We start from the raw sequence: 12,777 nt of genomic DNA, 5'->3' as shown, positions 1-12,777 counted from the left end.
TAAGGGATTTGAAACTCACTCTTCCTTCAGTTAGTCCTGACGAAGGGTCTTGGCCCAAAACGTCGACTGCACCTCTTCCTAGAGATGCTGCCTGGCCTGCTGTGTTCACCAGCAACTTTTATGTGTGTTGCTTGAATTTCCAGCATCTGCAGAATTCCTGTTGTAGAAGTTATATGCTCTTATTTTTTCAGTTTGTTGAAGGACTCGCCTCCATTGCCTTCTATTCTCTCCCACTCTTCATTTCTCCTCCCACACAGAATTCTACCTTCTTGATGGTGGCCAGATATCTACCCTGGATGTGTGTGTGAGGCGGTGACCAACAACACACTCACCCTCACAGTACGGTTCCACAAGAACACAATGAAACCAGAGCTGGAGTAGGTCACCTAGCCTGTCAAGCCCATCCCACCAACCAAGCAAGCAAAATGCTGGAGGAACTCAGTGGGTCATGCAATGCTGTGGTGGGAAATGGGCATTTGACCATAAACACAAGAGATTTTTGCAGGTGTTGGAAATCCTGATCAACACAAATGGACACACAAAAATGCTGGAGGAACTCAGCAAGTCAGGCAGCATGCATAGAGAGAGATAAACAGCTTGTTTCAGGTCAAGGAGGGGACTCAACCCAGAACATCAACTGTCCATTTTCCACCACAGCTGCTGCTCAATCCGCTGACTTCCTCCAGCATCTGGTTTGTGGCCCCAGAGTCTAGAATCTGCATGGTGTATGCAACATTGAACATGATCATGGCTGACCTCCTCTTCTGTGCCAGTTGCTCACATTCCTCAGTTCCTCCATCAATCAAATATTTATCTATAAAAGCACAGAAGGAAACCACTCGACCCATCGTTTCCACACTGGCTCATGACCAGAACAACTCATCAGTTCTGTACATCTGTAGATGTTGTCCAGTTGACTCCTGAAAGCAACACAACAGAACCTGCCTTCACCACATCTGCAAGAGGACAATAAAGCCTCAGCAGATCAGGCCTCAACTGTGGGAAGAAAAACAGAGTTAATGTTTCAGATCTGACACTCTTCAACGTTCTAACAAAGTGTCTTCAGCTGGACACGCTAACTATCTTTCTTCCCACAAATCCTGCCTGAACTGCTGAGTAGTTTCTGCATTTTCTGTTTATACTTTAGGTTTCCAGCAAGGACAGGTTCCTGTTTTCTGATTATTACACCTGTAGGCAGTGACTTACAAATTCTAATCATGTCCCCACATGTTTACCTGCATAAGTAAAGTGTTGCCTTCCAATGTTGACTTCATCAGAATGTTGAATTTCTCAAAGATTGTTCGCAACGATTGCTCGTATTCCATCTTTTCCTTCCCTTCGTAAAGCCTGAAACAAGTGAACAGTTGGTCAATCACATCCTTACTCTTTTGTCCGTCATTAGTGACAGCACAGCCATTCTGGGGAGATGATAAGAAAGTCAGAGAAAATTTACAAGGATGTTGCCAAGACTTGAGGACCTAGATGGATGGGAGGGGTACGGAGGGCCATGAACTAGTAGATTAATAGTTTGGCATGCCCTACCTTTATTTCCTGCGGAGCATGAAGAAAGCTCACCTCTGCCCCAGGATACTGACGGACTTTTACCGCTGTACCATTGAGAGCATACTCACCAACTGCATCTCAGTGTGGTATGGCAATTGACCCGTATCGGACTGCAAAGCACTCCAGCGTGTGGTGAAAACTGCCCAGCGGATTATCGGCACCCAATTGCCCACCATTGAGAACATCTATCATAAACGCTGCCTGGGCAGGGCGAAAAGCATTATCAAGGATGCATCTCACCCTAACCATGGACTTTTTACTCCCCTCCCATCCGGTAGGTGCTACAGGAGCCTCCGTTCCCGCACCAGCAGGCACAGGAAGAGCTTCTTCCCTGAGGCTGTGTCACTGCTGAACCTCTCATCACAGCACTAAGCAGTATTGCATCCATATTGGACTGTCTCAGTACTTTTATATTTGTGTGCTGTAGCACTTTTTTTATTCGCAGTTATTTTGTAAATAACACTATTCTTTGCATTTCTGGTCAGATGCTAAATGCACTTCATTGGCTTTGTATCTGTACTCGGCACAATGACAATAAAGTTGAATCTAATCTAATCTAGATGGCCCAAAGGGCCTATTCTTGTGCTGAGGTGTTCTATGACTCTGAAGTCAAAGGTTTAGGAGATCCTGATCAGCTGAGTAAGTGACCAAGGATTGGCAAATGGTGTTTCATTCAGATAAGTGCAAGGCTGGGCCCTTGGGAGTGCTGTAAAGCAGAGGGACTTTGGTATTCAGGAACCAGGGATCCCCGAAAGTGGAATACAGGTGAGAAGTGTGCTGTTAGCACATTGATCTTCATCAGTCAGGGCACTGAGTATAAATGTTGGGGAGGTCACGGTGCAGTTATACAAGTTGTTGGTGATGCCACACTTGGGAGTATTGTGTTCAGTTCTGGTCATTCTGCTGAAGTAAAGATGAAGCAAAGAGGGGCATAGATCAGGTGAATGTATGCAGTCTGTTTTTCAGGGTTGGGAAATCAAGAGCTAGGCAACATAGGGATGAGATTTATTGGAAACTTGAGGGGCTCCATTTTGCACACAGAGTGGTATCTAAGGAAGTGGCTGAGACTGATATAATAACAACATGTAAAAAGCAGTTGGACAGGTATATGGATTGAAAAGGTTTAGAAGGTTCTGGCCCAAACACTAGCTTAACTGGACAGCTTGGTTGACATGAATCAGTTGGGCCGAAGGACCTGTATCTATTCTGACTATAATTTGCCACTTCTTCTTCTATAAGCACCACTACGTGGGTGTATGGGTACAAATTAATAGAACATAGAATAGTACAGCACAGTACAGGCCCTTCGGCCCACAATGTTGTGCCGACCCTCAAACCCTGCCTCCCATATAAGCCCCCAACTTAAATTCCTCCATATACCTGTCTAGTAGTCTCTTAAACTTCACTAGTGTATCTGCCTCGACCACTGACTCAGGCAGTGCATTCCATGCACCAACCACTCTCTGAGTGAAAAACCTTCCTCTAATATCCCCCTTGAACTTCCCACCCCTTACCTTAAAGCCATGTCCTCTTGTATTGAGCAGTGGTGCCCTGGGGAAGAGGCACTGGCTATCCACTCTATCTATTCCTCTTATTATCTTGTACACCTCTATCATGTCTCCTCTCATCCTCCTTCTCTCCAAAGAGTAAAGACCTAGCTCCCTTAATCTCTGATCATAATGCATACTCTCTAAACCAGGCAGCATCCTGGTAAATCTCCTCTGTACCCTTTCCAATGCTTCCACATCCTTCCTATAGTGAGGTGACCAGAACTGGACACAGTACTCCAAGTGTGGCCTAGCCAGAGTTTTATAGAGCTGCATCATTACATCGCTACTCTTAAACTCTATCCCTCGACTTATGAAAGCTAACACCCCATAAGCTTTCTTAACTACCCTATCCACCTGTGAGGCAACTTTCAGGCATGTGCGGACATGTACCCCGAGATCCCTCTGCTCCTCTACACTACCAAGTATCCTGCCATTTACTTTGTACTCTGCCTTGGAGTTTGTCCTTCCAAAGTGTACCACCTCACACTTCTCTGGGCTGAACTCCATCTGCCACTTCTCAGCCCACTTCTGCATCCTATCAATGTCTCTCTGCAATCTTTGACAATCCTCTACACTATCTACAACACCACCAACCTTTGTGTCATCTGCAGACTTGCCAACCTACCCTTCTACCCCCACATCCAGGTCGTTAATAAAAATCACAAAAAGTAGAGGTCCCAGAACAGATCCTTGTGGGACATCACTAGTCACAGTCCTCCAATCTGAATGTACTCCTTCCACCACCACCCTCTGCCTTCTGCAGGCGAGCCGATTCTGAATCCACCTGGCCAAACTTCCCTGGATCCCATGCCTTTTAATTTTCTGAATAAGCCTACCGTGTGGAACCTTGTCAAATGCCTTACTAAAATCCATATAGATCACTGCACTACCCTCATCTATATGCCTGGTCACCTCCTCAAAGAACTCTATCAGCTTGTTAGACACGACCTGCCCTTCACAAAGCCATGCTGACTGTCCCTGATCAGACCATGATTCTCTAAATGCCTATAGATCCTATCTCCAAGAATCTTTTCCAACAGTTTTCCCACCACATACGTAAGGCTCACTGGTCTATAATTACCCGGACTATCCCTACTACCTTTTTTGAACAAGGGGACAACATTCACCTCCCTCCAATCCTCCAGTACCATTCCCGTGGACAACAAGGACATAAAGATCCTAGCCAGAGGCTCAGCAATCTCTTCTCTCGCCTCGTGGAGCAGCCTGGGGAATATTCCGTCAGGCCCCGGGGACTTATCTGTCCTAATGTATTTTAACAACTCCAACACCTCCTCTCCCTTAATACCAACATGCTCCAGAACATCAACCTCACTCATATTGTCCTCACCATCATCAAATTCCCTCTCACTGGTGAATACCAAAGAGAAGTATTCATTGAGGACCTCGCTCACTTCCACAGCCTCCAGGCACACCTTCTCACCTTTATCTCTAATCGGTCCTACCTTCACTCCTGTTATCCTTTTTTTCTTCACATAATTGAAGAATGCCTTGGGGTTTTCCTTTACCCTACTCGCCAAGGCCTTCTCATGCCCCCTTCTTGCTCTTCTCAGCCCTTTCTTAAGTTCCTTTCTTGCTTCCCTATATTCCTCAATAGACCCATCTGATCCTTGCTTCCTAAACCTCATGTATGCTGCCTTCTTCCACCTGACTGGATTTTCCACCTCACTTGTCACCCATGGTTCCTTCACCCTACCATTCTTTATCTTCCTCACTGAGACAAATTTATCCCTAACATCCTGCAAGAGATCTCTAAACATCGACCACATGTCCATAGTACATTTTCCTGCAAAAACATCATCCCAATTCACACCCGCAGATTCTAGCCTTATAGCCTCATCATTTGCCCTTCCCCAATTAAAAATTTTCCCATTCAGTCTGATTCTATCCTTTTCCATGATAATGCTAAAGGCCAGGGAGCGGTGGTCACTGTCCCCCAGATGCTCATCCACTGAGAGATCTGTGACCTGACCCAGTTCATTACCTAGTACTAGATCGAGTATGACATGTTGGTCCATGTCAGGCTGGAGGTGCAACGCTTTATATTCCGTCTGTGTAGTGTCCAACCTGATGGCATGAATATTGATCTCTCCTTCCAGTTAAAAAAGATCCCTCCCCCTCCTATCTTCTTCTGTTCCTCACTCTTGCCTCCTACCTCTTCTCACTTGCCTATCATCGCCAACTGTTGCCTGTTTCCTTTCTCCAGCCCATTACCTTTCTCACCCTCCTATCACCTTCCAGCTCTACTTCTTTTCCCCCCACCCCACCACCTTTTTATTCTGGTGTCTACCTCCTTCCATTCCAATCCTTTCCCCCTGGTCGGCCTGTCCACGTACTGTGACAGGAATCCATCCTGGACACACTCTGCCCCATCTAAACCCTTGGAACTAATCAGGTGCCAATCGATATTAGGGAAGTTAAAGTCACCCATGATAACAACCCTGTTATTTTTGCACCTTTCCAAAATCTGCCTCCCAATCTGCTCCTCTGTATCTCTGCTGCTACCAGGGGGCCTATAGAATTAACTTAAATATTCCTATAGAATTAACTTAAATGTTCCTGCATACATAGCCTTCAGTGCCGCACAGGTGGACCTTTCTTTTACATAACGTTTTATTAAAGTACGGCGCAGTTCCTGCTGAGAGCAATGTTTGTTCCGTGCAGCTGTAAGAATTAGAGGGAACAATGATAAGCACCAATCCCATCTCTTATCCAAGCTGCTCTTCCTCAAGTGCTCCAGGTTCCTTACTAGTCCCAAACCAAAGACATGTGGGTTGCTGGGTAAAGTGGGTTTTGTAAACTACCCCTTGTGTAGGTGGCTGGTGGGAAAGTTGCAGAGGTGGGTGAAAGTTGGAGTCATAGGTTCACAGAGCATGGAAACAGCTCCTTCAGCCCAACTCGTCCCTAATGATGCAGGTCTAAACTAATCCCATTCAGTCATGTTTAGCCCATATCACTCTGAAACCTTCCTATCAATGTATCTACACAAGTACATTTTAAACGTTGTTAATGTGCCTGCCTTAACCACTTCCTCTGACACCCTCTGGGTGAAGAAGTCATCCCTCTCACCAGAAGCTATGCGGTCTAGTTTCTGACACCCTTTCCCTTGGGGAGAAAAGGACAGTGAGCACACGTGTTGTCTATAAACCCATTGGCATAGATAGGGAGAGAGAACAGCTTACAGTGAAAGTGGGAGGAATTGATAGGATTGTTATGAGAGCCAGTATCAACTCAATGATTCAAGTGGTCTGGATTTTGTACTTTGACAATTCGGGACTTCGAGACTAAAAAGTGTGCTGTGAATATTTCTAAATCTGTGGCAAGCACAGCGAGATTCCATGACAAATCCATTCCAAGGCTCCTCTGTTCCAGAACTGATTTCCCCAATCCTGCCCTTTACTCTATCAGCCTCAGAAAAGGTGCATCCTGGAACTGACAAACATATATCCACGACATTTTCCAAAATGCCTGTGCATTCCTGCTGCAGTAAGTCAAATTGATCCTTTATTGGCATTCTTGTTAAACTGTCAAATCTGTGAGAGAGTTTCCTTGGGGGACAGTGTTCAAGAAAACAAAATGATTTTTTAGTTACATAGAATCTTTCAATCACAGGAGCTTCACTGCCAGTGATTACTGCCAGTGATTACTGAAGTGCAGGCATTGTTGTGCAAAGGAAGAGTAACAATGTGTCCCAGACGGCCATATGTGTCGAGCTGCAGCTCCTGAGGGACTGAATTAGGGAACTGGAGATGGAGCTCGGTGACCTTCCTCCGGTCAGGGAAAGTGAAGAGGTGATAGAGAGAAGTTATAGGCAGGTGCTCACACCAGGGCCACGGGAGACAGACAAGTGGGTCACAGTCAAGAGGGGGAAAGGGGAGAGTCAGGTAATAAAGAGTACCCCTGTGGCTGTACCCCTTGACAATAAGTACTCCTGTTTGAGGACTGCTGGGGGCGTGGCGGGGGGGGGGACAGCCTACCTGAGGGAAGCGACAGTAGCCGTGCCTCTGGCACAGAGTCCGGCCCTGTGGCTCAGAAGGGTAGGGAAAGGAAGAGGATGGCACTAGTGATAGGGGACTCTATAGTTAGGGGGTCAGACAGGCGAATCTGTGGACGCCAGAAAGAAACTCGGATGGTAGTTTGCCTCCCAGGTGCCAGGGTCCGGGATGTTTCAGATCACGTCCAAGATACGCTGAGGTGGGAGGGAGAATAGCCAGAGGTTGTGGATTGGGGAGCATGCCTTTTGAGAATAGGCTAAGTGAACTCAGCCTTTTTTCCTTGGAGTGACGGAGGATGAGAGGTGACCTGATAGAGGTGTATAAGATGATGAGAGGCATTGATCGTGGGGATAGTCAGAGGCTTTTTCCCAGGGCTGAAATGGTTGCCACAAGAGGACACAGGTTTAAGGTGCTGGGGAGAAGGTACAGAGGAGATGTCAGGGGTAAGTTTTTTACTCAGAGAGTGGTGAGTGTGTGGAATGGGCTGCCGGCAATGGTGGTGGAGGAGGATACGATAGGGTCTTTTAAGAGAATTTTGGTTAGGTACATGGGGCTTAGAAAAATAGGGGGCTATGGGAAAGCCTAGTAATTTCTAAGGTAGAGACATGTTTGGCACAACTTTGTGGGCCGAAGGGCCTGTATTGTGCTGTAGGTTTTCTATGTTCTATGTTCTAAATTAGGGAACTCAATGGAGAAATGTCGAAGTTATTTTTTTTTAATTAGGTGAAAACTTAAGTGTATCAGTTATGAACCATGAGTAGTTTTTTCTAATAGGTAAGGACATGTTCGGCACAATTATGCGGGCCGAAGGGCCTGTATTGTGCTGTAGGTTTTCTATGTTTCTAACAATTAAAGAACGTAGGGATCTTTCCACCAGTCCATCACAGGAAAGGCCCCCCCCCCCCACCATTGATCACAACTCTAATGAGTACTGCCTCAGAAAGGCAGCATCCATCATCACAGACCCTCACCATCCAGGCCATGCTCTCTTCTCGCTGCTGCCATCGGGAAGGAGATACAAGGGCCTTAGGTTCCACACCATCAGGTTCAGGAACAGTTATTTCCCTTCAACCATCAGGCTCCTGAATCAGTGCGGATAACCTCATTCACCTCAACAGTGAACTCATTATTTACGGACTAACTTGACAGAACTCTACAACTCAGGTTCTTAGCATTATTTATCTATATATCCATCTAGCTATCTATTTACGTATTTACTTATTTTCACAGCTTGTCTTCTTTTGCACATTAGCTATTCGTCTGTTTTTGTTTGCATGTAGAATTTCATTGATTCTATTGTACTTCTGTGAATGACTGCAAGAAAATGAATCTCAATATATGGTGACGTTTTTTAATAAAGATTGACTTTGAACTTCGGAATACGCAGTATTTAGTGTCCATGCCTAATTACCCTCGAGAAAGTGACAGTGCACTGTCTCTTTGGAGTGTTGCAGTCCTTCTAGTGAAGGTAATCCCACAATGAGGCGGGGTAGAGAACAGTGATGAGGAGATGTCTCTGCCTAATGCACCAGGACCTTACAGTTGGCATAGACACTAAGTCTGCAAATGAAATCAGAGTTGGAAGCCTAGATAGACAGGATGTGGAGTAAAGAAGTGCTGGCATTGGAGTGGGTCCCGAGGAGGTTCACGAGAATGATTCTGGGAGCGGAAGGGTTGATAGCTCTGGGCCGGTACTTGCTGGAATTTGGAGAAATGGGGTGCCAGCGGGGGCGGGGGGGGGGGCCCTGACTGAAACCTATCGAAGATTGAAAAGCCTATAGACAGAGTGGATGTGGAGATGATGTTTCCAGCACAGCCTCAGAATAGAAGGGTATTGTCATCCCTGTAGAACAGAGATGAGGAGGAATTTCTTTAGACAGAGGGTGGTGAATCTGTAGAATTCATTGCCACGGACGGCTGTGGAGGCGAGGACACTGGGCGTATTTAAGGCAGAGGTTGAAAGGTTCTTGATTAGTAATGGCGTCAAAGGTTATAGGGAGAAGGCAGGAGAATGTGGTTGAGAGGGATAATAACCATGATTAAATGGCAGAGCAGGCTTGATGGGCTGAATGGCCATCTGCTCCTATGTATTATGGTCTTGTGGCCTAGATGGGCACATTGATGTAAGAAAAATGGAGGGTTATGGGCTATGTAGGAGGAAAGCGCTGGATTATCATGGAGTAGTTTGATACAGGATGGCACAACATAATGGGCTGAAGGACCTGTATGTGCTGTACTATTCGATGTTCTATGAGTAAACATTTCTCTTTGTACTGTGGTAGCCCCAGGTTTCCTAGTTACCATTTGTCCCAGTGTTCATTATTACTCTGGTCTTCATGCACTATTCCCCACAATGTAAAGGTGACTGCAATTTAGATGTGCTCTTTAATAGAAGCTGGCAGTTGATCAAATGATGGCATCTGTCATGCCTGGCTTTATTAGTCGAGGCAGTGAATTCAATCATCAGAAAGTTATGCTGCAGCTTTATAAAACTCTGGTGAGGCTGCATCCAGAATACTGCATTCAATTGTGTTCTGTTCTGGTCGCCACATCATAGGAAGGATATGCTAATTTTAGAGAGGACAGAGGGAGGTTTACCAGTACACTGCCTGGACCAGAGGGCATGTCTTATGTCGAAGAGGGCATGTTTTATGTCATGTCTACGATAGGCTAAGAGGGCTAGGGGCTTTTCTCTTTGGAGCAAAGGATGGTGAGAGGAAAATTGATAGAGTTGTATAGGATGATAAGAGGCATAGATAGAGTGGAGAGTCAGAGATCTTTTCCCACAGCAGAAATGGCTGACACCAGGGGGCATCATTTTAAGGTGATTGGAGGAAAGTATAGGAGGATGTCAGAGATAAGTTCCTTACACAGAGATTGATGGGTGCATGGAACATCCTGCCAGAGGTGGTGTTAGAGGTAGAGGTAGAAAAAATGGAGGGCATTATGGGAAGGAAGGGTTAGATTGATCTTAAAGTAAGTTAAGAGGTCGGCACATCATGAGCCAAAGGGCCTGCACTGTGCTATAATGTTCCATGTTCTACATTCTGTTCTGGTCACCTCATTATAAGAAGGACGTGAAGGATTTGGAGAGATTGCAGAAGAGGTTTACCAGGATGTTGCCTGGTGTAGAGAGATTGTGCAAGAATGAGAAGTTGGACAAACTTTGATTGCTTTCTCTAGACAGTGGTGAGGAGACATACTTCTCATACCCTTATAAACTTCTTATGGACATTTAAAGCAAGAGGAGGTAAGTTCGATGAAAATGTGCAGGGCAAGTCTTTAACACAGAAACTGGCGATGGTCTGGAATGCATTGCCGGGGGAGGTAGTGGAGGCAAATAGTTCTTAGATCGGCACACAAGTATGCAAGGAATGGAAGAATATCAACCACATGCAGGCAGGAGGGACTAATTTGATGTTTAATTAATAGCTTAATTGGTTCAGCATTGTGGGCTGTAGAGCCTGTTTCTGAACTGGATTGTTTCATGTTCAGTCCCTCTCTAAAAGATTGGGGCAGGAGTCAAAACATCCAGAAGCTGTGATGATCTGTATTGGCCAAACAAAAGGAGGACTTACTGTGAGTAGAGACATCTTGAGCGGACTGTGAACTTAAAGATGTATTCCAATGCCTTGAACGCTCGTTTCAGAGGCTCACAGTCTAGGCCTCGGCTTGCGGTGTCCACATACTCAGTCAGCACAGACAGCAACTTCCTGCAATAAGAAGGGGTTTCACAGTTGGAGAGATTATAAACTCAAGTAAAAAGAAGAAGCACACCAGGGATTTATCTGTTGCATCTTCTCCCATTCCTCTCCTGAATCCCCAGTGACTTCTCAAGAATATACTACGGAAGGCATTCTAACTGGTTGCATCACCATCTGGTAAGGAAGGACCATGTCTTCTTTTGCACTCTACTTGCTTGTCAGTCTCTGTTTTTCATACATTCTATTGTATTTCTATATATTCATGTAAATGCCTGCTAGAAATTGAATCTTAAGGTGGCATATTGTAACACACACAAACTTTGAAAATAAATTTTACTCTGACTTTGACTTACTGGCCCACATATCATTGTTAAAGAAAATTCATCTGTTCTGGGTACCACGCTAACTTCAGTTCCGGAATCATAAACTAAAGCCATTGAAAATCGCACAATCTCCTCAAACACATACTGGCTTTGAATGAACTCTTTGTTGGACCTACTTATAAGCCAAGGTGGCACTGAAGTGCTGTCGAATATAGGCTTCCAGGACAGCGTTGAAGTGTTGGAACTTTCTGTCCGCTATCAGTCCAATGAGAAACACCTGTAATCACAGAAGGACGAAATTATGTCAGTACCTTGAGCACACACTAATCTTCTGCAACCTTACCTGGTCTGATCTATACTTGACTCCAGTTCCTCAGCAATTCTGTTTGGCCAATTTGAACTAAACTGATCCAACGAAAGTGAACGAACCTGGATGGATTACCTGGCTTAATCCATCATGGCCTGCCCATCCCACAGTGGGCTCCTCATAGCTTCTGGTTTGGGTCTGAATCACTGCACAGACCTGCTCACTCCTCCATCACTGTCCCATCACTGGTAGGGTCCAGGAGAAGAGAGGGCAGCAGCCCAATAGGGATGGATCAAAGGTTTGGACAAAGGTCTTTGGTATTCAGGTGGGGGCAGAAGGAAAGAATTTGCCCATGTCATCTCATAGAACATAGAACAGTATAGAACATGATCAGCAATTATGTTAGCTAACTAAATTAAAGACCCTTCTTCCTGCATATGGTCAATATCCAATCATTCTCTGTATATTCATGGGTTATTGGTCTTAGGTCCCACACAAATAGGTTAAGGAACAGTTATTTCTCTTCAACTATCAGGTTCCTGAACCAGCATGGATCACTTCACTGACCAGAACACTGAACTGATTCCATAACCTATGGACTGTCAAGGACTCTACAACTCGTGTTTTCAGCATTATTTACTTATTTTAACTCATTATTATTATCTGCTTCTTTTTGCATTTGCACAGTTTCTCTTCTTTTGCACACAGCTTGTTTGTCTGTCTTTGTGTGCAGTTCTCCATTGATTCTGTTGTATTTCTTTGTTCTGCTGTGAATGCCTGCCACGGTAGTGTGCAGTTAGTGTGAAGCTGTTACAGCACGGGGCATCAGAGTTCAGAGTTCAATTCTACTGCCCTCTATAAGGAGTTTGTAAATCCTCCTCATGAATGCGTGGGCTTCCTCCAGGTACTCCAGTTTCCTCCCACAGGCCAAAGGCATACCAATTAGTAGGTGAATCGGTCATCGTAAATTGTCCTGTGATTAGGCTAGGGTGGGTTGCTGAGTGGTACAGACCATTGGGCCAGAAGGGTCTCTTGCATGGTGCATCTCTAAATAAAATGAATCTCAGGGTAGTATATGGTTATATATACAGACTTTAATAAATTTACTTTGAACTTTGTATTTGCTTCAGTTCAAAGACCACTCATTAAATGTGGTCAGGGGGTTGTTTACTAAGAGAGCAAAGAACCCAGGCTCTGATGTATCACTGGAAAGTCCCTCCCAGCACTCTACAGGGAGCTACTGCTTGGATGCTGTATCCCAGTATCTGAGAAGTGAAAACAGGCTATGCCTAGGGGAGACAGAAGAGACTGCAAACG

At 45.2% G+C, this 12,777-nt stretch overlaps 1 protein-coding gene across 1 annotated transcript in view; it reads right to left on the bottom strand.

Annotated features, from left to right (window-relative positions):
* LOC140196859 (dedicator of cytokinesis protein 2-like) overlaps positions 1 to 12,777 on the bottom strand; it is a 1,243,024-nt gene that overhangs the window by 849,577 nt on the left and 380,670 nt on the right. The window contains exons 21-23 of the mRNA XM_072256747.1: positions 11,330 to 11,430; positions 10,705 to 10,839; positions 1,236 to 1,347 (exon numbers count right to left, since the gene is read on the bottom strand). Coding sequence (XP_072112848.1) covers positions 1,236 to 1,347; positions 10,705 to 10,839; positions 11,330 to 11,430 — 348 coding nt within the window. The remainder of the gene's footprint in view (positions 1 to 1,235; positions 1,348 to 10,704; positions 10,840 to 11,329; positions 11,431 to 12,777) is intronic.

The sequence above is a fragment of the Mobula birostris genome, chromosome 4, assembly GCF_030028105.1.
Source record: "Mobula birostris isolate sMobBir1 chromosome 4, sMobBir1.hap1, whole genome shotgun sequence".
Taxonomy (NCBI): Eukaryota; Metazoa; Chordata; class Chondrichthyes; order Myliobatiformes; family Myliobatidae; genus Mobula; species Mobula birostris.
The sequence above is the reverse complement of the archived record's forward strand: the minus strand, read 5'-3'. Positions and strand labels throughout refer to the sequence as shown.